This window comes from Rosa rugosa, chromosome 4, assembly GCF_958449725.1.
Source record: "Rosa rugosa chromosome 4, drRosRugo1.1, whole genome shotgun sequence".
Taxonomy (NCBI): Eukaryota; Viridiplantae; Streptophyta; class Magnoliopsida; order Rosales; family Rosaceae; genus Rosa; species Rosa rugosa.
The window spans coordinates 14,958,673-14,985,335 of NC_084823.1; the positions used below are offsets into that span (position 1 = coordinate 14,958,673).

A 26,663-nucleotide genomic window follows, 5' to 3' on the forward strand; every position below is an offset into this window, starting at 1 on the left:
AAAAAAAAAAAAAAAAAAAGATGAGAAAAGCAGAGGTTGTTACCAGAAGGCTACGACATGTAGTAAGAGAGAACTGAATACACGGTTTGTATGATGGTCAAAATTGTTATAAACACAACTGCATTAGAGATTGACCATATTGATGATAGATTGTACAAGTAATCACGCTTGATTGACGCTATCCATCTTCGTAGCCAACGGTGATCATAATACTCAGTCACTCCGGCAGAAAGTAACACGATAGAGGAACAAGAGGAGACTGTATTACTATCATCAAGAATGGTGTTGAAGAAATAGACTATGTCCTCCTTTCGCAGACTAATGGTGTTAATAATGCCTTTTTGAATGAGAAACTCCACATCTTTGCTAGATTTAATAAGGTCATGCATGACCCTGTCATAAGAGGTAATTTGATACTTATGGTGCCTTGGTTCATACTCTTCCAAGGCTATGAGGTTTCTGAAGACAGATTTTTCGGCGTCCAAAGTTATTGGTGCAATGTCCATCAATCCATCGAGCAAGGTTATGTTGAGTATGCTGTCGAAACCTCTTTTACGTCTAAATTTGACTCCGACTTGGAGAAGCTCTGTCGCAGAGGGGATCCGCACCCGAAATGGACAAACCTTCTCGTTCTTGTCCGATTCAAATTCAACTGAAAGAATTCTAAGAGTGTCGAGTAAATGTCTGCTTTGCAATGTATTTGGAACATGAGAAACAAAATATTCTAAACCTTTCCAACTCGGAAGGACCCTTTGAGTAAGCTCCCAAAGGGACTTGCATTTTCCACCAGGTACTTGATGGAATAAGCAGTCAAGAACTCTCCAAGGCAGTTGGTTTTCTAGTAGAAGCAAGTCATTTTGTACTATCGACAACATCCCTAACCTCTGGGCATGTCTCCTATCATTGTGCAGAAGAGTTCAATAATAAAGAAACCATCAACTACCAACATCTCTACAAACTTTTCACTACTCAGATCAATTTTTTCGTCGTAGCAATCACGACAATACTCCTAATTTTTTCAACAATATGTTCCATGTTGGTCTCGGGAGTGGCTTTTCGAATAAGGAGGTTGTGCTGGTACCATAGTTTCATTCTTTCCATTGCTTGCAGGTTCTTTTTTCCATGGTGAAATGGTCCCAATTGAAACTAAACTCGGAACAAAGTCCTTTTCGTGCAGCCTCTTTTGTAGTTGTAGATCGGGGATTCTATATATGCAAGCACTAGGTGGTGATGGAGCTTGTGGACGAAGTTGTCCTAGAATGGAGTATGCAATGACTTGATCTTCATTTCTAATATATTCACTCAAAGTTTGGCCATTCACATTATTTGTTGCAATCCCATTCTCTTCCTCGTCTCTAATTTCGATCAAGCATTTGCCGTTCACATTACTCTCTGTCATAATGCAATTCTTTTCTAGTTTTGAAACAGTGGCAGTCGTCCTCTTTCGTTATATATAGGAGAAAAATGGATTAGGCTACAATCAACTGCAAAGAAAAACAAATATTAGATACTCATATACCATATATAAAAGGTTGGATTCCAACCCCTGTTTCAAATGATATATATATATATATATATATATATATATATATATATATATATATATATATATATATATCTAGAAGTTTAGCCCCAGTAAAATCTAATGTGAGTCTAATTTGACCAAAAACTAGATCCTTGAGATTGATTTTAACAAAATAAAAAAAGAAATTATGCATCTCTAAGTTCTGACCTACTGCTTCACAATGTAACTAAATACATTTAGTGTATAATTTCTGGGAGAAACGTACTTACTGTGATGCAATACTTCTGCTCTCTGACCTAGTGCTTCATATATATATATGCTCGAATGTTGATGGAGTACGTAGTACTTCTGCTTGCTGCAGGCTCCTTCCTTGATCGAATTTATAACGCAGTTTATCGATCGCGATATCTCGATCATTTGGCTTTGGTATGTGTGAAAATGAATTGTCCCTGTGGACTTTGGTTTGCAACAAGCCAGACATCCTATATATCAACAGCCGACAGAAATAATAAATTAGAAAATTGAAAGCAGCCGATTGCCGAGAACAAGACGCCCAGATTAGTCCATAATTATTGTTTTTATTATTCAACAAACACGGTATCATTGAAACATCATGTAGCTAAATTTGTTGTTTCTTGTTGTTCTCACTTATTTGCATGGAAAGATTATATTCCTTCAAAGCTTAATTATTGGATCTCATCTTCTCCACCATATATAATAATGTATAATGTATATATTCCTCTACCCCATTCCCACACGAAATATCCAATGCCTTGGGTCATAAGAAATTCAGCAGGATTTTTGAATACTGCATCTTAAGTTATGTTTACGCGTTAATGACGGTGTGACTATGTTACTGTGATTTTTGTCATACATCACATACATTGATTAAACCAAAATTATTGAATCAAAGCAAAATTACCACATCTTCTTATACTATTTACATATAATTGAATCAAAGTTACTATGTACATTGACTACAAAGTTACAACATTCTATTTACATATAATTAAACAATAAAGTTATCTTCAATCATAAGACAAATTAAAAGTAGCTGCTTTAAGTGGTTTCTTTAAAAAAAAAAAAAGGAATCTAAACTTTGTTCCATTTTCAAAAGAAAAATGATGACTATTATTAATTTTCGCCGCACATAGCATAAGCAAAAAGTAACAAGAAAAAAAAAATATTGGTTTTGAGTTTTCATTTTTGCTCTGATGGTAATGTAAGATGACTAAACTTTTGGACCACCTAACCCCTTTTTCGAGTTATTGGAAATGAGCTAGCATTTCATTATCACAAACCCAAAACAATGAAAGAAGATAGCTGGGAATTCAAAGGAAATGGTCCTAACTGTGTAATTGACAACAACATCTGGTTCGAATGGAATGAAAGTGATAGATTGCGATGGCTAGAAAATTTGAGTAAATGAAGCAATTAACATTTATTTCTATCAACTTTTGTATTCGTAGGTTAATTTATCCGTAGTGTGTGTTTCAGCATTGTTGGACAAATCGTAACAAGGTAAATTTGACATGCTTGGTCAAGTTGGATCTGTGATCAAATTCTAGGCTTTAAATCTATTTAGGACATATGCATGGTCTGTTTTTGGTTATCACCTAATCAAGTATATATGTAGACACACATATATGGTTATTATGTTGAAAATTATTATCACACATACATGTTTTCTTTCTTTGTCACACTAATTGGAAACCTAGCTCGATCTTCTGATCTTAACTCATTTCGATCTCCGTCTAACTTATTTCGCTAGTAGTACTTCTCTCTATCCCCAGGGTTTAAATTGATTTTCGTAAAGGTTCTCATCGTTGAGGATATATACGATGGACTTTATGAAACTAAAAATCGACAAACCGCATCAAAACTAATCAAACCGATCAACGAAAACTTAACCGAACCAGCGGTCGTTTATCAAAACTGAACTGAAGTGACTGGCAATTAAGTGGGGGACGACTGTCTGTGTGGGACTTCAACGTACGTACGTTACTGGCCAGCTAACACCACAAAGACGTAAGTTGTAACTGTATGTATATTTATTAGTTGGACTTAGAGCTGGAGTACGATATTCGGCAGGTTTTGAGTTCTAAGGCTAGGTCACGATCATCCCTGTTTGTACTTTGTAAATGTACACGTATTCGATCACAAGTGATAAAAGCGTTTTTTTTCTTTCTTTTTGAGTCAACAGTGGTCGATGATAATTCATGGTGGCCGGAGTAGCTTCGTAGAGAGGAGCACCGGAGAACGTACGTAGCTTCTTCCATCCGATGATAGGCGAAGCAGATTCAAAGGTATGTGGTGCTCTAAAGGAGCCAACCAAATAATTGAGGCATCAAATTTTTCCACACTAGTCTTTTGAGATAAAACTGAACGTACTTACTATCTTTTAAGATGACTGTGGGAACAATATTGATATAACATATAAAGATTCAAAGTTACAGGTCCTATTATCACATGTTAGTGTAGTGATCGATGTTGATATATATATATTCGTTATCATCAGAGTTCTGAAGTATAGGTTTTTGGAGAAATTATACAGACTTTCACCACGCCAAAAGATAAAAATAAAAATTTCACCGCCATTTTAATTCAAAATGAAAAACTACTTTGAAATTTCGAGTCAATTATATGGCAAGTTCAAAATCTAACTCCTATTAGAATCCATGATCATCACATGCCTTGTATAGGACCACTAATTAAGGTTTTCAGACGTCCCTTTCAGTTGCCAAGAACGAGTAAATTGACCTAATTTATATGATCACCGATATTTATATTGAAGACATGGATCTTATACGAATGATAATGAACTTATACAGGTTCAGCTATCTAAGAATTAAGTACTATAAATGCCCCATAAACATCATAGAAAAAGGATATAGGTCCTTTTTTTTTTGACAAAAGAAAAATTTATTAAATGAAAGAGAGATCAACATCAAAAGGGGGGACATGAGAACAAAATCCTTTATAAAGAAAAAAAATATATTAAAAACATTACCAAACCATGAATATGGTTGAAGATTAACCAAAGACTAAAAGGTGAGACGTGCCGTAGGAGTTTGATTGAGTGCAAGGTACCTTAAATTCGTTTGACATTATTTTGCCTTGAATTTTTTGTGTTGAGACTTTAATTAGAAGAGCACGAAGAAAATTTTCATCTAAAACTGCTTCACTCTCATCAAATCAAGTTATTTCATAATTGATCTCAAATTGAGCATAAAGTGTATGACCAAGAAGGCATAGACCCTTGTTAGTTGCAACTGAATTAGCATGATAATTGTGCATCTGCCCAAAAGTATTGTATGCTAGCTAATACAGTACAAGATCCAAATACAACTATCGGATTGAAATAGCACTTACAAAATATAGAGATCATCAGAATTGAAACTTTCGACTTCCTAGCATATATTTTGAGTTTTTAAGTCCGGCCATAGGCAAGGAAGTCGAAGGGCAGCACCGAAACAGGCCACCATGGAGTCGATGACCCACATCATAGTAGGAACACAACATTCGCTCCTATTTAGTCAAAGGGTCGACAAGGCCGACCAGAGTTTGTCTCAACAAGCAGCTAGGGGTTTAACAGGATGTGAACTTCTTTAAGAAAAAGAGACCATGTGAACATCTCGTGAGCATTGTTTTCTGTTCGCTTTGAGCTCTTGAAGTCCCATGAGAATCCCAAGTTCTGATGTGATAATTTTTTTTTTCTTTCGTAATCTTGTCTATCCATCACTATTTCTTTTGTGTCATGCTAATTAGTCTCTTGTAGAAATTATTCGATCATAATGGTTTGAATTTTAAGTTTCCTCAAGTTCTGATATAACCATTTTGATGTAATGTTTCCCTGAAATTTCTGTAAGCTCTCCCAGAGTGGGTTAACTGTGCTAGAAATCATGGTGAGGTTGCTAAGAACGAAGAAGAAGAAGAATGAGAGAGAGAGAGCTAAACAGATATTGGTATTTTCTGTGAGAATTTGTTACGCGATGATTAGCTGAATATTACGGGAACTAATTGAGGGTTTTATACTAGGGTATGCATGCATATATAACAAACCAGTTAATTAGCCCTAACTAATTCCTAACAGACTCGATGGATGCTTGACACGTGTTTAGTAGCAAGCTGTTAACACCAACAACTTCTTTCTCCTGATCCTTTTCTGGATGAGTGACACGTACGTGCATGGTGTTCATCTGATGAATGCTGCTGATGATCTGAACGTTGATTTTTGTTGACCATGGGCTTGATCTGTTGCCTTTGAGCTTGACTTGTATTCTTCACCTTATCAAACTGAACCAACGGTATGAACGAAGTTAAAATATTTCATTAAGAACCAAGAGAATTAATGAAACACAGCAAGCATTCCACACAAGGCCTAGCTAGGGCCGAGCTAAGGTAAGAAATCACTAACGAGCAAAGAAATGGAATCACTAGTAAAGGAAGAAACTATCAAATAACAAGTAAACACGAAGGAGACTCCACCTGTAATCTCAAAAGTGTCGCGTACAAGACTTCAATGCTAGATGTCGCAATCATATTGCGCGTTGCAAACAAAACCCTAAAATTAATGTTGTTACCAAGGCTTAACGCATGACCTGGGCTCATGTAAAGCTAGATCACGAAAATCATTTGTATAAAAATATATGATCTTTAAGTGGATTGAATATCCATAATGGACCACTGATTTGCCAGTTGCCTAATTTAAAGATTAGACCTTGTCTCCATTAACCAAAGTTAACTAACTAATTACCTTTTTAAACTTCATTTAGGACACAAATCATAAATTTTATGCCCTAATCTCCGAAACTGTAATTTGCAACATTTTATTATTACTTGGATATGGCATATATATGGTTTCGTAGATTCTGGAAAGGGTTATACAGGTCATGCATTTTAGTTCACTGAAGTAAAATATCATAAAGAAGTAAGAAAGGAACAAAACTTGCTGTTTTTGGTGCGAATTTGAACCTGCAAAGTGGTTTAAATCACCTAAAACTGCATCATCTCCTATCCGTTTCAGGAAATTCCATCCTCAAGTCATTTTCTTCATCTCTCTGTCACACCCACATAAGATTTTTTTTTTTTTTTCGATTAGAACACCCACATAAATTTATTAACATATATTTAGATATAAAAATATGAAAGAAAAATAAACAAATAAAGAAAGAGCTATAAAAGTATAAATGGAGGAGAAAGGTAGAGTTGGATATAAACTTAATTGGGCTTCTTTGGGATTAGAAACTTACCCAAAGCTGAAGTGACTGGAGTGAATCCAAACCAAAGGTCTGTTTCTTTCTTTTTAGTTTCTCATATGCATTTAGTACTCATTCATTAAGATGATCTAAGCTGCTTGATTAGATCTGTTGATTGGCAGACAAAAAATCTTCTTCTTTTCCTTGCACAAATTGAAAACCCGTTTTGCTTTAATTATCTTATAACAATTTCACTTCTTTTGAGTACCCGCCTTCTTCTAGATTTTGATTTCTTTTGTTTCTCTCAAATAAGAAGTAGACTGTTCTGGGTTGAGCTCATGATCTTGCTTCTTCTTAAATTCTTTACCTTTCTGCACTTGTTTTTCTAGCCTTTCTACTGTTTATTAACACTTTCTTTTAAATATAAGACTTGGTTAAATTCATATAAAAAAACTAAGTGTTTCAGGATCTGTTCCTTGATGTCCTTGAGCTCTTATTCCTTCTGTGGTTTGGTTTCAATTAAGGGTTCTCTTTAGATTCTAATTTTTATAGGTCATTTTCGGTTTTCTTCTCGATCTGTTTGTTCAAAATATTCTTGCTGTTTTGTTTCACAATTTTCTCAGTCTGTATGCATGTGAATACATAATTACATATATAGCCCATTTTCCCTTATATTCACCCATCTTCCTCAGATTTGATTGACTAGAAATGTTTTCTTTATTACGTAGTAATTATTAATTATTAATTTCATTTGATCCCTGGTCTGTTCTTCAGTCAACTGAGCTAAGCTGAATATATCATGGTAGTCAGTGCATCTGTACGTGTTTCTCTCTAGTTAACTTTTTCCTTCATGGTTTTGGATCTTTGAATTAAAGGCACCTTTAATTTGTATCCATCTGTGCACACGTCTCTATGCACCATTTATTAGGAACCTGCAACCAAAATCTTGTTCAGTTATCAGTACATATGTTGTAGATTCTGGTATCAGATGATCATATTTAGGGCATATATATAGACTTGCATTTTTTGTACTCTCAGTCTACACTTTGATCTATATCACTCATGATACAAGGCTAGTAAATTTGTATGGTATTTCATCTTTTTTTTTTTCAGATTAATCAATTAGTTTCATAAGATCTGGTGTCATATTTATGCAGATTGCTAAAATTATGAGAGTTTCAGACTTTAAGATTGTGGGTCTTCGATCTCCAATTAATCCATGAGAAAATTTATTAATTTATTTCTCATTATATATACAGTTCATTAAATTCAGATAACTTTTTAAGTTTAGTTGCCTAAATAGGTTTCCATTTTTGTTTCTTATCTAACCTGCTAGTCATTAAATTGAAAATACTAGCAGGAGACTTTTGGGGATGATTCTATTTCTTCCTAGTCATGGTACAAACCATAAGCAAGTTAATAGTCCAAAATAGGACACTTCTTCTTTTGGTACATATTGGCTAGTCTTTCAATTAAACAGTAACAACTAATGTATGTTTGCAACTAATCAATTCAGCAAGGTTGTTGTTGAAAGATGGGGAGAGGAAAGATTGAGATAAAGAGGATAGAGAACACCACAAATCGTCAAGTGACCTTCTGCAAGAGAAGAAATGGATTGTTGAAGAAAGCTTATGAGCTCTCCATTCTCTGTGAGGCTGAAGTTGCCCTCATTGTCTTCTCTAGCCGTGGCCGCCTCTACGAGTATTCTAACAACAAGTGAGCCATTTCAGCACTCAATTATTAGTTTCTTCACTTTGTTTGTGCCTTTAATTCTTGTTTAGTATTTGCACAATATATGGTCATGTTAAATGGTCCTCTTTTGATTCGAATTCATTTCAGACCAGATTTGGTGACAGTTTAGAATAAGAAGTTTCATGGAGATTCTTTTACTTTGCTTCTTTCCCATTTCTCAGTTCCTGCTGTCGTACTGATTTCATTGTTTCTGTGCTAAGGAGACAATGAGAACATTGGCTCATGTAACTCCCTGTGAACTTTGGCTTTTAATTGATCGAGAATAAGAGATTAAATGTTCTCCTAACTTAGCTTCTGGAACTATTGATAACTTGATCGATCATAAGTGCAGAGTAACTAGAGTGCACTAATATCAGTATCAAAATATTGTTTTAGTAAAAATTTTGACCTAGCCGCTCTCGAGCTAGGGTTACTTTCTTGGCAAAGGAAGCAAATCTTGACATCTATGGATCTGGATGTTCTCAGCTGGAATTGCAGAGGTATCTGCAACGATGCTACAACTCGGGCGTTGAAGGACTTATGCTCTCAGAATCGTCCACACTTAGTCTTTTTATGTGAGACAAAGATTAGCAGACTAGAAGACTTTGAAAAGCTCCGTCTGGCTTTAGGGTTTGCACATGCGGAGGAGGTGTTGAGTTCGGGACAGGCGGGGGGCCTGGGGCTCTTTTGGAACGATGATTTGAAGCTTCAGATAGGAACTAAATCAGCGCATCATATTGATGCGGTGGTGGTGGGTGAACCTGGATTCCAGTCCTGGAGATTGACGGGATTTTACGGCCATGCAAGAACAGGCGACCGGGATCGTTCTTGGCAGCTTCTCCGTGACCTAGCTGACTTGGATTCTCTTCCATGGATGGTGATTGGGGATTTCAATGAGATTCTGAATAGTGGGGAGAAGATTGCAGGCCCTATCCGACCGGAGAGACAGATGCGGGGTTTCCGGGAGGCGCTAGGTTATTGTGATCTTCTGGATGTTGGTTTTCAGGGAGCGATGGCTATTTGGTGGAATTCTGATACCTTGCTGCGCCTGGATAGGGCTGTTTGCACTCCCTCTTGGATCGACATCTTTCATCATGCTAGGGTTGTTCATTTGGCGCCTTCGGATTCTGATCACGTTCCTCTCTTGCTAAGGGCGAGTTCGGTCCCTCTGCTGGCTAGGCCTAAGTGTCGTCGCTTCAAGTTCGAAGCGTTTTGGCTACAGCATGAGGATTGTGATAGAGTGGTGAAGGAGGCTTGGGGCACGGATGTGTCAGGTACACCCATGTATTGTGCTACCAAGAAGATTATGCATACTAGAATTCAATTGAATAAATGGCAGAAGGAGGTGTTCCGGGGTCGGCAGTTACAAATGATTGGCATTCGCTCTAGATTGGAGGAGTTATTGGGTGTGTACCCATCAGAGGGGGTGCAAGCTGAAAAGAAGGAGTTGATGGACAAACTTCAGAATTTACTATTCCAAGAGGAGCTGTTTTGGAAGCAACGCGCTAAAGTCACATGGTTGAAAGAAGGGGATCGGAATACGGGTTTCTTCCATCGAAAAACAGAAAATAGAAAGCGAAAGAATACCTTACAAGGGCTGTACGACGTGCATGGGATTTGGCATGAAGATGATGCGGGTATTGAGAAAGTAGTCACTGATTATTTTAGTGAAATGTTTCGAGCCTCTGAAGTTGATGTTGATGCGATGGATGAGACTCTAGCGGCCATTACTCCTTGTGTTACTGAGGCGATGAATGCTCAGCTTTGTGCGCCCTACACTATGGAGGAAGTGCGGTTTGCTCTTTTTCAGATGTATCCCACTAAATCCCCAGGCCCGGATGGGATGCCTCCGCTGTTTTTCCAACACTACTGGGAGCTTATTGGAGAGGATATATTTGCGGCTGTCCATAGCTTTCTACAAACGGGACAGCTGCTGAAACAAATAAATTTCACCCATGTTTGTCTAATTCCGAAAGTGAGTAATCCTGAGAATATGGCAGATTTGAGACCAATATCGCTTTGTAACGTCATTTACAAGATTTGCTCGAAGGTTATTGCTAACAGACTGAAGGTTATTTTACCTGAAGTGATTTCTCCTTTCCAGAGTGCATTTGTTCCTGGCAGATTGATTACGGACAATATCCTGGTGGCCAATGAAATAGCCCATTTTGTACACAACAAGCGAGATGGGCATGACGGTTACTTTGCTTTGAAATTAGATTTGAGCAAAGCTTATGATAGAATGGAGTGGAGTTTTCTTGAGAAAGCTATGATTCGTTTTGGCTTTGCCAGGAGTTGGATATCGATGGTGATGCAGTGTGTGAATACGGTAAGGTATTCCTTTTTGGTGCGGGGGAGACCAAGGGGGTATGTCATTCCTAGCAGAGGACTAAGACAAGGGGACCCTCTGTCACCTTATCTTTTTCTTATTGGAACTGAGGGTTTTTCTGCCTTACTCCACCAGAGAATGATCACAGGTTCCTTACAGGGTATCGAGGTATGTTCTAATGCTCCCTTGGTGAACCATTTATTGTTTGCGGACGATAGTATGCTCTATGCCCCGGCTTCGATGGAATCTTGTTCTGTTATCTAGGAAGTGTTGGACATTTATGGGAAAGCGTCTGGACAGGTTGTTAATTTTGCTAAGAGTTCGGTGGTCTTTAGCAAAAATGTGCAAGTTGATCTCCAGAATGCTATTTCCTGTTTGTTGGGGGTGGAGGTTGTGGATTCTCATGAAAAATACTTAGGCCTTCCCACTTACGTAGGGAGGAAGAAAACGTCTACTTTTCAGTATATTAAGGAGAGGCTGTCTAAGAAACTTACTGCGTGGCAAGGTAAATTGTTGAGTGGGGCCGGGAAGGATATTTTGATCAGGGTGGTGGCTCAGGCACTACCTACTTATGCTATGAGTGTTTTCCAACTCACTAAGAGCTTCTGTGATGATCTGGAACAACAATGTGCTAGGTTTTGGTGGGGAAGTACTCTAGATAAACGAAAGATCCACTGGAAGAGTTGGAACGCCCTCTGTAATCCGAGGGAGGAGGGTGGGTTGGGCTTCCGTGGTCTGTCCAACTTTAATTCGGCAATGCTCGCAAAACAAGCATGGAGAATTTTGAAGAATCCTTCATCTCTTATTGCGCGTATATATAAGGCGAGATACTTCCCTAGTCAATCCTTTTGGGAAGCTTTGCCACATGCCTTTCCATCTTATTCGTGGAGAAGCATTTTCTCTACTAGAGAATTCCTGAAAGGAAGCTGCTATTGGCAAGTAGGTAATGGTAGGAACGTGGACATCTTCTCAGATAATTGGGTGGTCGCTTTGCCTCTTGGGAGACCTACCAACTCGGGAGCAGCGGGGGACGTGAGAAAAGTAAGTGAGCTCATGATTGATGTTGGGCGGTGGAATGTCTCCTTGTTACATGAGATTTTTTCGGAGGAGGAAGCAGAAGTGATTGCTGCAATTCCATTGAGTCGTCGGGATGTGCGGGATCGTTTATGTTGGAAACTTTCGAAGGATGGTAGGTTCTCTGTCAAGACTGCATATCGAGCTCTTTTTGTGCATTCTTCTAGCTACAGTCCATTACAGTTCCCAGTTGGGACGGGGTTTTGGAAGAAGCTTTGGAGAGTGGTTATCCCGAACAAGGCTAAAATACATATCTGGAGAGTGTGTTTGGATATTCTTCCTTCTTTGAGTAGGTTGGTTTCAAAGAGGGTGGTGTTGGAATCGTATAGATGTGTGTTATGCGAGACACACAACGAAACAACCCTACATTTGTGTAGGGACTGTGTCTTTACTCAAGCCGTGCTCCAAAAAAATGCTATGTTTCGACAGGTTTGTTATAACCCCAGTAACATGGCTGATGATGTTATTACTTGGCTGGCTCAGTGCGTCCAACAACTATCATTAACTCAGTTGGGAGAGTTCCTATTCTCATTATGGGGGATCTGGAAGGAGAGAAACGATCGGATATGGAATCACAAGCAGAGGATAGCTGGGGATGTTAGTGTGGGTCTGGTGTCCAGATTGCAGGAATTTCGGTTCCACAATATGCAGCCTCTCAGGCCTAGAAGTAAGCCCAGGGCAGTGTGGAGAGCTCCACCAGTAGGTATGGTCAAGATAAACGTTGATGGTGCTTTTCATCTTGCTTCTCGGAAGGGAGGGCGGGGTTTTGTGTTTAGGGATGAGCACGGGGTTATGTTGGGAGGTGGTGCTAGTCCATTGACTGGTTTATTATCGCCGGAGCACGCGGAGATTTTGGCGTGTAAAGCTGCATTAGAGTTTGCGTTGGAGCATGGTTTTGGTCCTACAATATTAGAGACTGATGCTTTGGAGGTCCAACGACAACTCTCTTCGGAGGAGTCTGCTAACACTTCATTGCTTGGTAGGCTTTATGATGATGTAATGGCTCTGGGAGCAGCACAGGGTATTATTCATGTGAGTCATGTGGGTAGACAAGGTAACAAGGTAGCCCATCTGTTGGCTACCCATGCTTGTTCTCTCAGGCAAGCCGAGTTCTTTTTTTCAGTTCCAGTTTTTTTACAAGCTGCAATTGCAGCTGATACTTGTCATGTGTAAGTTGTTTTTTTTTTCATTAATAAAGGGCTGGCATCGTTAGATTCAAAAAAAAAAGAGTGCACTAATATCAAATATAAATGTAACCATGATGTATATGAGTAGACCTTCTATCTCCTTTAGCATAACTCAGAATAAATGTACATATACATCCTCAAGCTACTATTTATTTGTACAATCGACATAGGAATAATCAATTAGGTTTTTCAAATAAGAAAAAAAGTATCCTGGTATATATATATATATATATATATATATATATATATATATATATATATATATATACTATTATTAAGAGAAGAGGGTTTGTTAGCCAAAATCTAAAATTTTGACAGAAATGACCCTAGAAAATTAATAAACTTTGAGAATTAATTAAATCATAAGGACAGTTATGACATTTACAAAATATATTTTTATTAAAAAAATAAATAAAAATATAACCCACAATCCACTTTTCTCTCCCATTATCTCCTATACAATAACCGTTTTCTTTTTTATTTTCAGAAAAAAAAAAAAAAAAAAACTTGCACATGCAGAACATGTGTGGAGAAAGGCTAGTATATATTAAGAGAAGAGGTTTTGTTAGCCAAAACAGAAAAAATGTACCAAAATGACCCTGAAATATTAAAAAACTATACAACTCATAAAACAGATAGGGGTGATATAGTCAAATTACAAAATAAACAGAAAATAGGTGAAAAATGAGAAACAGATAATCAAACTACACACTTTCATCATTCCATGAAAAACTACTCACTCCTGTAAATAACTTCCCACTCCCTATTAAGAAAAAAAAAATTATTTTCACACACAGTGTGTGGGGCCATCTAGTATATATATAAAACATGTCATATATGGTGTTTTGTCTATTTCAATATATGTATGCTAATATTCTACATCCCATTGGGCATTGTGTTGGGTCTAAGACACTAATGTACTCATCTTTGCTCATGAAAGTCAAATTTAATATATTCTTGCACAAACTTAGACCTACTTCCATGCACGAGCATGAGTACTTTGCTGGATGTCATTAGTACTTGTTTGTCTATAGTACTACTGTTGCAATCTATCAAAATCTTCATCTGCATGCATAATTAAAGGAAGTTTTGCTGACCTAGGTTGCTTCCAGAATTTAATTTGCAGTAGTTCTGAGCAGTTCCTCTTCCATCATTTGCATGTTCGATCGATTTTCGTGTTGATGGTCTTCCCCTTTCCACATTTGGCTTTCAAAGCTTCTTACCCTTCTGTTTGCCTTTAAAGAGCTGCACAGTAGATTTATAACTTGAGCTTTTGGTTTCATTTTCACTCAAAAGTGCTTTGCTACTTAACTCAAGACTTTTGTTGGGTCCTTTCTCTATTTTTTCTAGATTTTTACCCTTAGATTTGCAAAAGATTGGAACTGCGCTCTGCATGCTTTTATTTTTCTAGGGTTTCCAATTTATTGGTTGAAAAGGCACGTGTTATATGTGCTTGCTGGGTTTGTGGGTCATGGAACATGCTAACTGATCCATACACGCTTCTTTTGACTAATCTAATGAGAAATTGATCTAAAGTGAGTACTGATGAGTGAATTGCACTCATGTTCTTTCTGATATGTGAATTACTGTATCTCTGTTTGCTTGCATGCATGCCCATCTTTATTCCTGGAAATTAAGTATTGGGACCCAGACGACCATTAGTGGGTTGATTTTACTACTATATAGTAAAATATATTTTCCTATGCAATTCACAGTACATCCCAAGTACATTTTAGTCTCTCATCTAGTGAAAATTTTGAGTTCATTATGGGGCAAAAAATTAACCTTAATTTGAAATAGGAATTGATTCACCTGAATCATTGAATGTTAAGACTGAATTATAAACAAAAGCCCTACAAATGTAAAAGTGAACCAGTAAAAAGTCATGCCAGTTTGGATGATCCACTTCTATATATTCACATGTTACAGCTTCCTTGCATCATTTGGGATGCATGTACTGGAATTGCAGTAACCCAGTTCATTGTTCCCTATCTTTCTTCATTCTTCATGTCCCTTTTTCAATGTCAAAATCAATATTAATTTGTTGCCCTTTTTGTAAGTTAATTGACACATATATACATGTGGCTGTGGTGCCCAGTAGTGCATACCATTGCCCTCCACAAAAGGATTGAACTGACTATCGATCAATATTGAGACATACCATGTATTTATGGACTGAGTAGTGTGCTTTCTGTTTACTATTCTGATTGATTCCTAGGATTGTGCATATATAATATCTGTCCCAATCTCCATGAGCTTGCTTTGGTTTCACTGCTGTCTTACAATTAAGGCTTTTTGGCTCTTTGTTATTACTTATGTATTGATTATTGAGTCTAACTATATATTTAAGACATCTTAGTACATGCACTGAAGAATGTGATAATCAAACTCACACTTTTCTCAAAGTAGGCTCGATCATCATTGTTGAATGAATGATTAAGACATTTGAAGTTATTTCTATCTGGTCTTTTAGATAACTTCAGATATTCATGTAAACCATACGATAATAAAGTTTGCTTCCAATTCTAAAGTACTTTATCCCCACACCGATATTTCCAGTTTGGGGTTATTCCGGTTGAAGCTTCCAATTTCATTTGGCTTTAGAGTCGGTGAATTATTTATTTATTTATTCTCTCTCTCTCTCTCTCTCTCTCTCTCTCTCTCTCTCTCTCTCTCTCTCTCTCTCTCTCGGACGTGAAGATACTTGCATTAAGGCCCAGAGTTGGTGATTGGTGAATGTAAAACTTTACCATTCAAGTTTCATATCTGAAATATTGATTTTGACCCATTGACTTGAATATCGTATGACATATAGCAGCATAAGAAATACTATAGAGAGGTACAAGAAGGCATCTTCCGATAACTCAGGTGCAACCAGTATTACAGAAGTCAATGCTCAAGTAAGCCAAATCTCTTTTTAAATGTATTTTATGCTTAACTAGTTGTTGACTTGTTGTATGTGTGTGTGAATTCTGTGTGTTTGTCATGGTTTTCAATGCAACTCATGCACTAGCAGCTAGAATTCCATATGTTAACCTTCTATTTACTTCTCCAAAAGATTTGCACAACAAAGCTGGATATATGCTTCCTTTAATTTTCTTTTTGATTTTCATAGCATAGGTGCTATTGCTAAAAGTATACTCCTTCCTTTTGTCTTGATGTAGTATTACCAACAGGAATCGGCAAAGCTGAGGCACCAAATTCAAATGCTGCAGAATTCTAACAGGTGAGATATCTTCACTAATATTCATTTCTACATTCAACAGCATACAACACATACAGAACATATGTTCACCTTATGAATATGACTTTATAAACAAAGATATTGAATATAGATCGATAAGTGCTCAGGTAAGGGACTGAACTTTTTAAATGGTTGGCTAATGCATTTAAGGGCTGGATTCAGTCACTTCGATGAATTATTAGTCCAGAAGTTTTGAATCCACCTATTGAATGCATTATTCATCACTTGTTCCTCAATGTAAGTCCCTTAAGGTGAATAATCCAGCAAAATTATTGAGCTATATTCTGCCGTTGATTTGTAGGCACTTAATGGGAGATTCGTTGACTAATCTGACAGTGAAAGAACTAAAGCAGCTAGAGAACAGGCTTGAACGAGGCCTTACTAGAATCAGGTCCAAGAAGGTAAAAATTGATGAAAACGAATGTGAAAGTTACGAAAATGCATGCATGCATTTCACGACAAAGACGGAGCAAGAACAGGTTCTATCTCAATGACATACTAATTACCCTTATGATTAGACTTAGTACTCCATCTAGCTAGTTTGTGTTCTGTGATATTGTGACATTTAGTCTTCACATGCATATTCTAGGCATGATGTGCTTCCTTCCTTCTTAATGTTATCTTTTTACCTCTTGCAACAGCATGAAATGTTGCTTGCTGAAATTGAATACTTGCAGAAAAGGGTAAATCTTCTCTTTCAATTCAAGTTTACATGTGTCTATTTTTGAACTGTTAGAAGAATTGCCAAGTTTCGTATGGAATGATGATGTTCTAAATAATTATTTATGTGTAGGAGGTTGAGCTGGAAAACGAGAATGTTTTAATTCGAGCTAAGGTATTGGAAGCAATTGACATTCAAAGAAATTGTATTTTTGAAACATATTGTAAGAGCTAGCATACTAAATCTTTTACATGATGAGGAAAATGTAGTGTATATAGACTTGTGGATTTTCATGCTTTTAATGTATTTTCTAAAGGAAACCAATAAAAGATGCGTGCACATGTTTTTCTACCATCACTTCTTCTATATATGCATCAGATATTGTGTTGCATGTAGATATTTTAAACTGCTGCATTGAGTGCATTGTTCTATGTTTTCCAAGTCTTAATTGTCCTTCCTACATGCCATTCTTATCACCTGCATATCTGAAGTTACCTACATGAAGACTGCTTGATCAAATCATTTCTTGTATTTCAAAACTTGATCTTTCAGATAGCAGAAGTTGATCAGAGGCTTCAGCAAGCAGACCTGGTTTCTGGGGCAGAGTTGACTGCAATCCAGGCATTAGCTTCTCGCAATTTTTTTGGCTCCACTATGGTTGAGGGTGAAGCTTCATACTCACAGCCAGAGAAGAAATTGCTCCATCTGGGGTATGTAATCCTTTTATATATGTCAATCACTACATTCAATTATCAACTGTCTTGAAATACAGAATTAAGTTCTCATTTTTGGTTTATTTGTTCCGTCTTTGGCATGCAGGTGAACTTTTGGGAGACACATCAGTCTGCTGCTAGCTTATGCTACATCAACCGTATCTTAAATAAATGATATCATTGGCTACTATCTAGTATCTATTTTGGTGTTGTATCCTTATTCATGGCTAGAACTTTGAACTAGTAATTTCCAGCAGTATTTTGGAGACATTCCCTTTTTGGTGAACGATTGCATAAGCAGGAGTACTTCTTTGATTAGCATTAAGCTATATGAACATGGAAATGTGTTTTGTAAGGATTACTATATGACTTGGTTGAGTCAGCGGAATAATTACTACCGAGTTTATTTACCTGGTATTGCAGTATATAACTTTTATAACAAAATTATTTATGGAAGTGAAATGAGATCTTTATCAAGCATATATATGCTTGCAAAGATCCTCAAAATACTTGTGACAATGAGATGAAAGAGTAGATTAACAGCTCTTTGCTGCTGCTGCTACTTTCCTGGTATAACAGAACTGTGAAGCAGTGTGGTGATGCTTTTGCATAGTTCTTGTGTATTGATTAAAGTGATTGAGTGAGTAACTAGTTGTGAATAGTAAAGCGTTACCTCTGCATGTTTTCCTCAATCACCGATTTTCACTGAACTACATTAAGCAACTTCGATCGCCAGTGAAAATTCAAATAACTGCTATTTTTTGAGCTCATAGACTTGTCTGCTAGATCACTAGATGCCTCGTTCCTTGTCCTGACAAATTGTTTAGGATGACACAGCAAAATTAGCTTCACAACTTCATAGGATTGACCTGTATACTTTGACGATAAGCACTTATAACTGTCTCCAATAGACCCTTCCAATCATTATGCCAAAAGCTCCAATCAAACGACACAATTCAGACGATAGAACCATTGTTTTCTGTCGTTTGAGTCTTTTAGACGACATAATTTTTTTTTCTATTGTCTGAATGTAGACTAAAACCATACTTGTTTAATTTGAAAAAATAGTTAGCATTCAGACAACACATTCCTGTTGTTGTAGAAGATGGTGATTTCCTATCTCCAATTTGGAGGGATATCCAAAAGTTGATTAAGTACTTTTCTCTCTCAAATAGTCAAGTCCTAGTTGACTGAAAAATGTTGTCACATTCAGACAACATTTAAATGTTGTCCAAGTGTAGAGCTTGTTTTAAAATTTTTAAAATTATTTTAAGTTGTGCTTTTTGATATAGAGATAGACCTCGACACCTAAAGTCATTTTCTCTCCTCCTCCCTCAGCTCTCTTAGGTCGACCTAGCTAGAACCCGCAAAAACGGAAAACTCACACTAGCCTCTCTCCTTCTCTCTCAACTCTCTCAGACCTCGATTCTCATTCTCTCCTTCATTTTCTCACTCTCTCAATTCTTCTTCTTTGTCTCTCCTTCTTCTTCTTAATCTCTACTTCATCTTTCGCATCCTGATTAATGGAGCTCTCCAGCAACCAGTAGAGCTATTTTCGATTCGGATATTGGTAAGCAATTTAGGGTTTCAATTGTTGTTTAGTTTAGGGTTTCAACTGGGTTCAATCTTCGATCGATTTTAGGGTTTTATCTGCAAATTTTGGGTTTGCTTATTATCCAAAATTTTGATTTTGATTAGGTTTTTATTTTATTTGGGGATGGGGTGATTGAAATGGATATAGCTATATTGGGGTTTTGTCTTCGATTTAGTGCTGTTGTTTTCCTTCGATTGAAATGGATTTATGTGTTCGAGTTTTGTTTTCCATGTTGTTTGACAAGAACTCTTTCTTCTTTAAATTAAAACTGATTTGGGTTTTGGGGTTTTGAGTTTGGATAATTGTTCTTCTGTTTTGTAACATGTTTTTTCTGTTTTGTTGGCCTTGATAGGGAAACACAATCAGCAAACTGATATTGGTATGTGGTGCATTAATCTTAGAGACAAATCCAGGATCTAAATGGGCAAGTTTTGTATTAAAGCAGATATTTGTTTGTCTAAATGATTGTGGAATTTCCAATCTGGACCTTAACTTTACCTGTTTGAGTAGGCATAGATTAGGCTCTTCAGTTGTTCATATCCTTTCATATAATTTACATGCTTTCCTGACTTACAGGACACAAGAACTATTTGTGGGTACAATTAGGCAAAAGTTATTGTTCAGTTGTAACTTTAATACATGTCTGTTACTTGTATAAAAGGAAAACAGTATGAAATCTATGTCTTTGTTCAAGAGGAAGGTGGTTTGGGTTTCCGTGACATGCATTGTTTCAACCTTGCATTGCTTGCTAAGCAAGGTTGGAGGCTGATCCAAAGACCAGACTCGTTGATTGCACGGCTATTGAAGGCAAGGTATTTTCCCAATTGTACTTTCATGGAGGCTGAGCTTAAAAAGGGCGCTTCGTTCACTTGGCGAAGCATTATGTCGGGTCGTGCAGTGCTTCAAAGAGGTGTGCGATATCAGGTTGGTGATGGGGCCAATATTTCACTGTGGCATGATCCGTGGGTTCCGACTCCATATTCATTTCAGCCTTTCTCCCCTGTGATGGAAGGGATGGAAGAGTGGAGGGTGGCGGATATTATCGATGCTGAGAGTAAGGTGTGGCTGACTGACATTATGGAGGAATTATTTACTAGTGAGGAGATTAGCAGAATTGCTTCAATCCCTTTGAGTATCCGGCCGGCAGAGGACAGGATGGTTTGGCATTATGATGTTAAGGGTATCTATAATGTTAAGAGCGGTTATCACACACTTTTCATAATTACCAGAAGATGGAGCAAATGGCTTCTACGTCTACTGCGGATCGTGGTGGACCACTCAAGAAGTACTGGAGTAAGATTTGGAGTGCAGTTGTTCCTCCCAAAGTCAAGTTGATGGTATGGAAGCTTGTGAATGGGATCATTCCTACCACGTCAGTATTATCTTTTCGTCATGTGCCTATTTTGGACGTTGCATGTGTTTTTTGCAATTATACTATGGGGACAGCCACGCACGTATTCAAGGAATGTGAAGCAATCCAATGCTTTTGGAGGTTGGGCCCACTGAAGCTAAAAGCTAGAGAACATGCAGCTAGTAATATGAAGGATTTGGTGTTTGATATGATTGATATATTGAGCACTGATCAGATTAATTACTTCTTTATGGCCCTATGGGCCGTATGGTATGCAAGGAATCAGATGGTGTAGCAGCATGGGAATTTTCAGCCCATGCATATGATTCAGTGGTGTGAGAGAAATGTTGAGGAGTTTCAAAAATATCATCCAAAAGCTATAAGGAAGGAAAAAAGGTCGTTGACCAAGTGGAAATGCCCTCCACGAGGTAGGTTGAAAATAAATGTAGATGGAGCTTTCAAAGTTGACAGTGGTGTTGGAGCTATTGGGGTGGTGGTCAGAGATGATTTGGGCACGGGTATTGCCGCTATTGCTAGACCTTTTCTACATGCACACTCAGCTATTAATATGGAGGCTGAGGCGTTCAAAGCTGGTCTTCTACTTGGTATTCACCAAGGCTGGACAGAAATAGTTATTGAGAGCGACTCTGCCATGCTGATTGCTACACTCAAGAGTGAGGAGGAAAATTTCTCGAAGGTAAGTCAGGTTTTTAATGATTGTAAGGATTATATGACTGCTTTTCAATCAGTAGAAATTCGACATATTTTCCGTGAAGCAAATGGTGTTGTGCATAGGCTTGCACACCTTGCTAGTTCTGATTGGCTTGATGATGTTTGGATAGATGAGACTCTTGCTATTATTCATGATGTGCTCTACGAGGATTATTGTAATTGTTCTATTGTAATACGGGGTTCAGGTTTTGTGTCCCCCCAGTTGCAAAATTCTACTATTAATATAATAAATGGAATCGGGCGTGGGACTGAGCCTCCCAGCTAGGCTGGGTTCCAAACCCCTTTCAAAAAAGAAAACACGAGTACGATTCCCAACCGTACTCGGTAAATCTCAAGAGAAAGTAAAGTAAATCAGCGACGCGTCCCACATGTCAAAAGTATTCTCAAATCGATAACCAAACAGTCGAAATTAAACAAAATCATATGTCCCAATTCAAAATCATTACTGAGGCATTCCCAATGCCAAAACCAAAGGTCAAATATATGATAGATAATCATAGTTCCAGGATTCTAAAAATCAACGAATGAAAACAACATTTAATTCCGGAAATCACCTCGAAAAGTAATTCGTCAAAAATCATTATAAATTATAAATTCAAATTCGAGCATAGAAACTTACATTCAAAAATCACGATTGAAAATCCAATCAATATTTCAAACCCAAATAATATCCGAAACTAAATAATATGCTCGACAAAATAATTTGATAATTAAATAAAGCATTGATTCAAGAAACAAGCGCATGCATCGTTATTTAAAACAAAAGTCCACTCACAGTATACAGCTAACGTGGCCAAACATATGGATCCTCGTCAAGCAATGGGTCAGTACCTTGTCCTGTACAAGATTACAATTCGTAAATGACAATTCAAAAGCTAAATACGATTCTAAAACGAAACCCTTGTAAACCAACATCTCCATCTCTTCTCGAATTCAACCCAAACTTCACTACTAATATCAATCTATCGATTTAAGTATTCCATAGCGGAACAAGGGAAATCCGAAGGTCGGATTCCCATAAATCGACATCCGAAACTTCAAACTTCGGAAATTCACAACCGATATCAAACTTCTCCAATTTCCACCAAAATGAAATTTACAAGTTCTACAACTCACAAGTAATTTATCTAGCTAAAAACAGAAAACCAAGTGCTCTCCTACGCGCCGCCGCCTGCCGCCCTCAGTGGCGGCGGGTGGGGCCAACTCCAAACCGGTTCACCAAATTTTACCAGTAAGTTCATCTCAACAATCCAAACAACTTTCTCAACTACAACAAATCCGAGAAATACCTTGGTTGGCCGGAAATTGATCTTGATCGGAAGAATGGGCGATTTGAACAGTAATAGCTTCAAATCTTCAATTCTCCTTCCACACTTCAAATTGGATCATGAAACTTGGAAGGTGATTACACGCATTTTTATACATGTAATTATATTTAAAATATTAGAATTAAGCTAATCCTCGAGTCAATTTATATGTAATTAATCTATTTTTATTTATTTTTTAGAAAGTAAGCGGAGTGGTGGATTTCGGAAGTAGTTGTGCGAAATTGGAGCAAGATGGAGTTTCCGACAAAAGGACGAACTAGTTGGCGTGGTCAAACATGGTCAATATCGGCAAGAAACAGAACACGTACGATCAAGAACGAGAATGTCTACGATATTACTTTGAAGAAAATTCAAGGAAAGAAGAAAAAGAAAAAGAAATAACAATAAAAATGATGACTGCACTATCATTTAATTAACATGATGATTGTTTAGCATGATTGTCGCCACCTGCACGTTATCCATCATCCTCTTTCCATTTTCTTATATTTTATTTTCTCTCTTGACCAACCACTTGCTGCCACCTCACACTCTTTCCTTATCCTTTCTTTTCTCTCAGCTGACCACCGTGACCAATCCTTTCCTCTTAATCTCTTATTTATAAAACACAGGTACACAGCCATCCCTTCTCCTTCACCAACCCTACAGTAGCCGCACACCCCATTCCTCTGCCTCTCTTCAACACCAGCCGCAACCCGCCTCCATCTTCATTCTCTCTCTCTTCCCAATTTATCAATCTCCACCATTTTTCAAGGACAATCAGGGACTTTTACTACCCATACCATCAATTGCTCATCAACACAAAGAAATTTTACTTTTGGTAAAGAGTAGGGGCTTAATATCAAGTTAAGTTCATGTTTGCTTATAGCAAATTGTGAGCCTAATTTGTGTTCTCTCTCTCTTCTAAACATTTCTCTTAATTTCTTGTGTATTGAATGATGTATTTGAGTATGGGTAGTGAGTAGTTCCATTTTGGAAGTTAGGGTTGTGAAGCCCTAACTCATCTTGTGTAAATATTGATGCTTTACTTTTAATAAATACAATTTTCATTTTGTATGCTTTAAATCCGAATTTATTGGTCCTTAGAAGCATGTTTCTAGGCTTTGTCAACCTTTGAAATTATGTTTTGGGCAATTGTGATGAATGGATTGATAAATTGACAACTTATTAGTCTTGTTGCATCTAGGATTTAAGTATGGTGACTATTAGTTAGCTTAATTGTAGCTAAGCTTGGTTTGCTCTCTAGGCCTCTAATTTTATATGTTGCAGCCTTGACCGGTGTAATGTTTAAGTTAGAGAGTTGATTGTGGCCCTAAACGGCATAATCGATACACCGAAAGGATAATTGATTTAGTAGCCTTGACTGGTACTAGATACGGGACTTAACACATATAGGAAATGCCTCTATTTATGAAATTGGCATCGATGTTTACAAGATAGTTAGTGTGAATCACTCGACACTCCCATGTTTCCATTAATTTGAATTCCAATTTTAATTTCTTGCTTGATAATTAGTTGTTTGCTTTTATTTTAGTTTGCTTTTAATTTAGTTAATTCTGAATTCAAAACTCCCAAACAAAATTCTACCTTCCATTGTGCATAACTCATTTGGGCTACAAGTTAGTGGCTTTGATTAGGCTTAGTGTGAGCTAAGCCGAGCATTGCCGAGGCTTGATGCCTTATGCATATTATTTTACTTTATTTTATTTTTATTTTTCATTGTATGCTTTTAAGTTATTTTAGCGCCAATTACCTCGGTTAAGTCCAACACCTAATCCCCGAGGTACGATAACTAAGGTAAAAAACTTCCCTTACTTGACACGATGCGTACGCTTGCGAGAGTATATGCATCAAGTCAGAAGGATTCATCAATGAAGGATGGGTGTTCGATTAGGACCGGTTTCGTTGAAGATGGTGGCCGGAATCAGAAGAAATCGGCGAAAAACTCTAGTTTGCTATAGTGAACTTTGGAGCTTCGATTTTGCTCTTCTCTGGCCAAATCGCCGTGACCCACTACCATCGGCGTGTCAAGGAGGAGGAGGCAGTCCTAACCGGACCGGTGGCGGGTTGATTGGTGGGCGGACGGCGAAGAAAGATTGGAAAAACTCAAAAACCCGAACTGTCAAGTAGAGAGAGAAAACGCGGGGAGGAGAGAGTGAGAGTTACTGTGGTGGGTTTCCGGAATTGGAAACCTACCATATTAAATTTCTCTATTTATACAAAATTACCATGAACAATAATTTTAGTTTTTCGATTATAACTTTCGCACACAAACTCTGATTTAAACGTACCACATGTCCACGGACTCGATTTAACATCCTTTACGACTTTCATGAAGAAATTTTTTTCAAAAACTGACCCGAACAAAAAGTCAACTATTTGGTCCATTAAAATTATCGAAACAGTGAAAGTAATTATCGTTTACTGTCCAAATGACTAGTAAACCGGTAAATTGGGATGCAGGACGTGACACTGAATCTTCATCCCAGGTTATGGGACGATCCTACTCAAATGATCATGGTCCAATTGCTCCCGATAAGTTGGATAGCACAAATTTCATCTCATGGTCCAAACATGCTAAATTGAATATTACTGGGAGAGGAAAACTCGAATATATTACAGGGAAGTAAAAGGCTCCGTCAGAAGATGATGAAAATGAATATGAAACATGGGTCCAAGAAGACAGTCTTGTTCAAGCTTGGCTTCTCAATTCCATGTAGAGGGATGTGAGAGAAAATTATAAGGGACTCAAAACTGCAAAACAGATTTGGGATGCAGTCAAGCTGACTTATTCAGTGGCACAAGATGATTCTCGAAATTATGAACTCCAAATAGCTACAGAGTCTACCCAAACAAATGGGGCCCCACTCCGTGATGACTATAGCAAGATTGAAAAAATGTGGCGAGAACTTGATATCCTAGATCATGTCAGTCTCACATGTGCATACTGCATTGCTATTGCAACAGAGAGAATGAGTAAACATCGTGTGTATATGTTCCTCGCAGGTCTTGACCCTCATCTTGATGTTGTAAGAAGTAGGGTGCTTACTACCAAACCATTATCTAAAATTGAGGAGGCATACTCAATTGTTAATGCTAAAGCCAATAAGCTTAAAACAATGATGTCTGGGCCAACTACAGAAGGTTCAACTATGGTGGCTAAATATAAGCCACCACACACCTCTAGCTCCAAATTTTCTCCAGATTCTGGTCCTTCATGGAGAAAGCCACAGGGTCCCTATGCATTGTACTCATTACAAATCAACCAAGCACAATGTTGACTCTTGTTATTAACTTATACGGTATCTAGATTGGTGGGATGCCTATATTGCTAAACTCAAAGATTCAAAGGCAAAGGAAATTGTAGCCACTCTCAAGAATGCTATTGGTCCAAAACCAAGAGGTAAGGCCAAAGACTCCCTCCAAGTTGCCTCCCCAGATTCAGAGGTTAATCTCGTATGTGTTGCTTTAGAGGATGATACTTCTGGACATCCAGATCCACCATTTGCCTTCATGACTGATTCAGGTACACTTAGTTCTCCTCTAAAACTTTTTGACTTAAATTGGAAGGATTGTGGATAATTGATTCGGGTGCAACAGATCATGACTCATGACCGAAGTATACTACATACCCTGTCTTCACCCCATAGATTAGGTGTCACTAATGCCAATGGTGATCCATATCCCATTACTGGTGCTGGTTCGGTATTTGTGCGTGACTCCATCTATGACTCATGATACTGTTTTGCTTGTCCCTTCCCTTTCCCATAACCTATTATCTATCAGTCAGATTACCAAAACACTTTACTGTTGTGTGATTCTTTACCCTTGGTATTGTGTTTTTTCAGGACACCTCCCAGGGGAGATAATTGGTCGTACCAGGGGAGATAATTAGTCGTAGTGTTAAGAAAAAGGGGCTCTATTACATGGAGATGACTCCTGCTGTGACCGTCGTGCTAGTGAAGTCAATAAAGTGCAAACCTCTTCCACCGATAAGGA

At 37.6% G+C, this 26,663-nt stretch overlaps 2 protein-coding genes across 9 annotated transcripts; one reads left to right on the forward strand and one right to left on the reverse strand.

The window, feature by feature from the left end:
- Positions 1 to 2: 2 nt before the first annotated feature.
- Positions 3 to 878, reverse strand: LOC133706474 (UPF0481 protein At3g47200-like). Its single transcript, XM_062132010.1, has one exon. It carries the CDS (start codon positions 873 to 875, stop codon positions 51 to 53), a length of 825 nt encoding a protein of 274 aa, XP_061987994.1. The 5' UTR covers positions 876 to 878; the 3' UTR covers positions 3 to 50.
- A 6,206-nt stretch (positions 879 to 7,084) lies between these two features.
- On the forward strand, positions 7,085 to 18,181 carry LOC133745177 (agamous-like MADS-box protein AGL11). 8 transcript variants are annotated; one of them, XM_062173189.1, is made up of 8 exons: positions 7,085 to 8,439; positions 15,863 to 15,944; positions 16,221 to 16,270; positions 16,590 to 16,767; positions 16,930 to 16,971; positions 17,082 to 17,123; positions 17,502 to 17,659; positions 17,769 to 18,181. In XM_062173189.1, exons 1-8 carry the CDS (start codon positions 8,258 to 8,260, stop codon positions 17,770 to 17,772), a joined length of 738 nt encoding a protein of 245 aa, XP_062029173.1. In that variant the 5' UTR covers positions 7,085 to 8,257; the 3' UTR covers positions 17,773 to 18,181. The 8 variants fall into 8 exon arrangements, with proteins under 8 accessions (XP_062029173.1, XP_062029172.1, XP_062029177.1 ...); XM_062173188.1 differs by having other exon boundaries at positions 7,086 to 8,439; positions 15,860 to 15,944; XM_062173192.1 differs by having other exon boundaries at positions 7,826 to 8,439; positions 16,209 to 16,270; positions 16,590 to 16,689.
- Positions 18,182 to 26,663: the final 8,482 nt, after the last annotated feature.

What these genes read in the sequence shown, in the direction of transcription:
- LOC133745177 (XM_062173186.1), top strand. Translation starts at nt 8,258, where the DNA reads ATGGGGAGAGGAAAGATTGAGATAAAGAGGATAGAGAACACCACAAAT. An exon ending in CAAAGACGGAGCAAGAACAG is followed by an intron (nt 16,768 to 16,929) that starts GTTCTATCTCAA and finishes CTCTTGCAACAG; the next exon opens with CATGAAATGTTGCTTGCTGA. An exon ending in TTGAATACTTGCAGAAAAGG is followed by an intron (nt 16,972 to 17,081) that starts GTAAATCTTCTC and finishes ATTTATGTGTAG; the next exon opens with GAGGTTGAGCTGGAAAACGA.
- LOC133706474 (XM_062132010.1), bottom strand. Translation starts at nt 875, where the DNA reads ATGTTGTCGATAGTACAAAATGACTTGCTTCTACTAGAAAACCAACTG.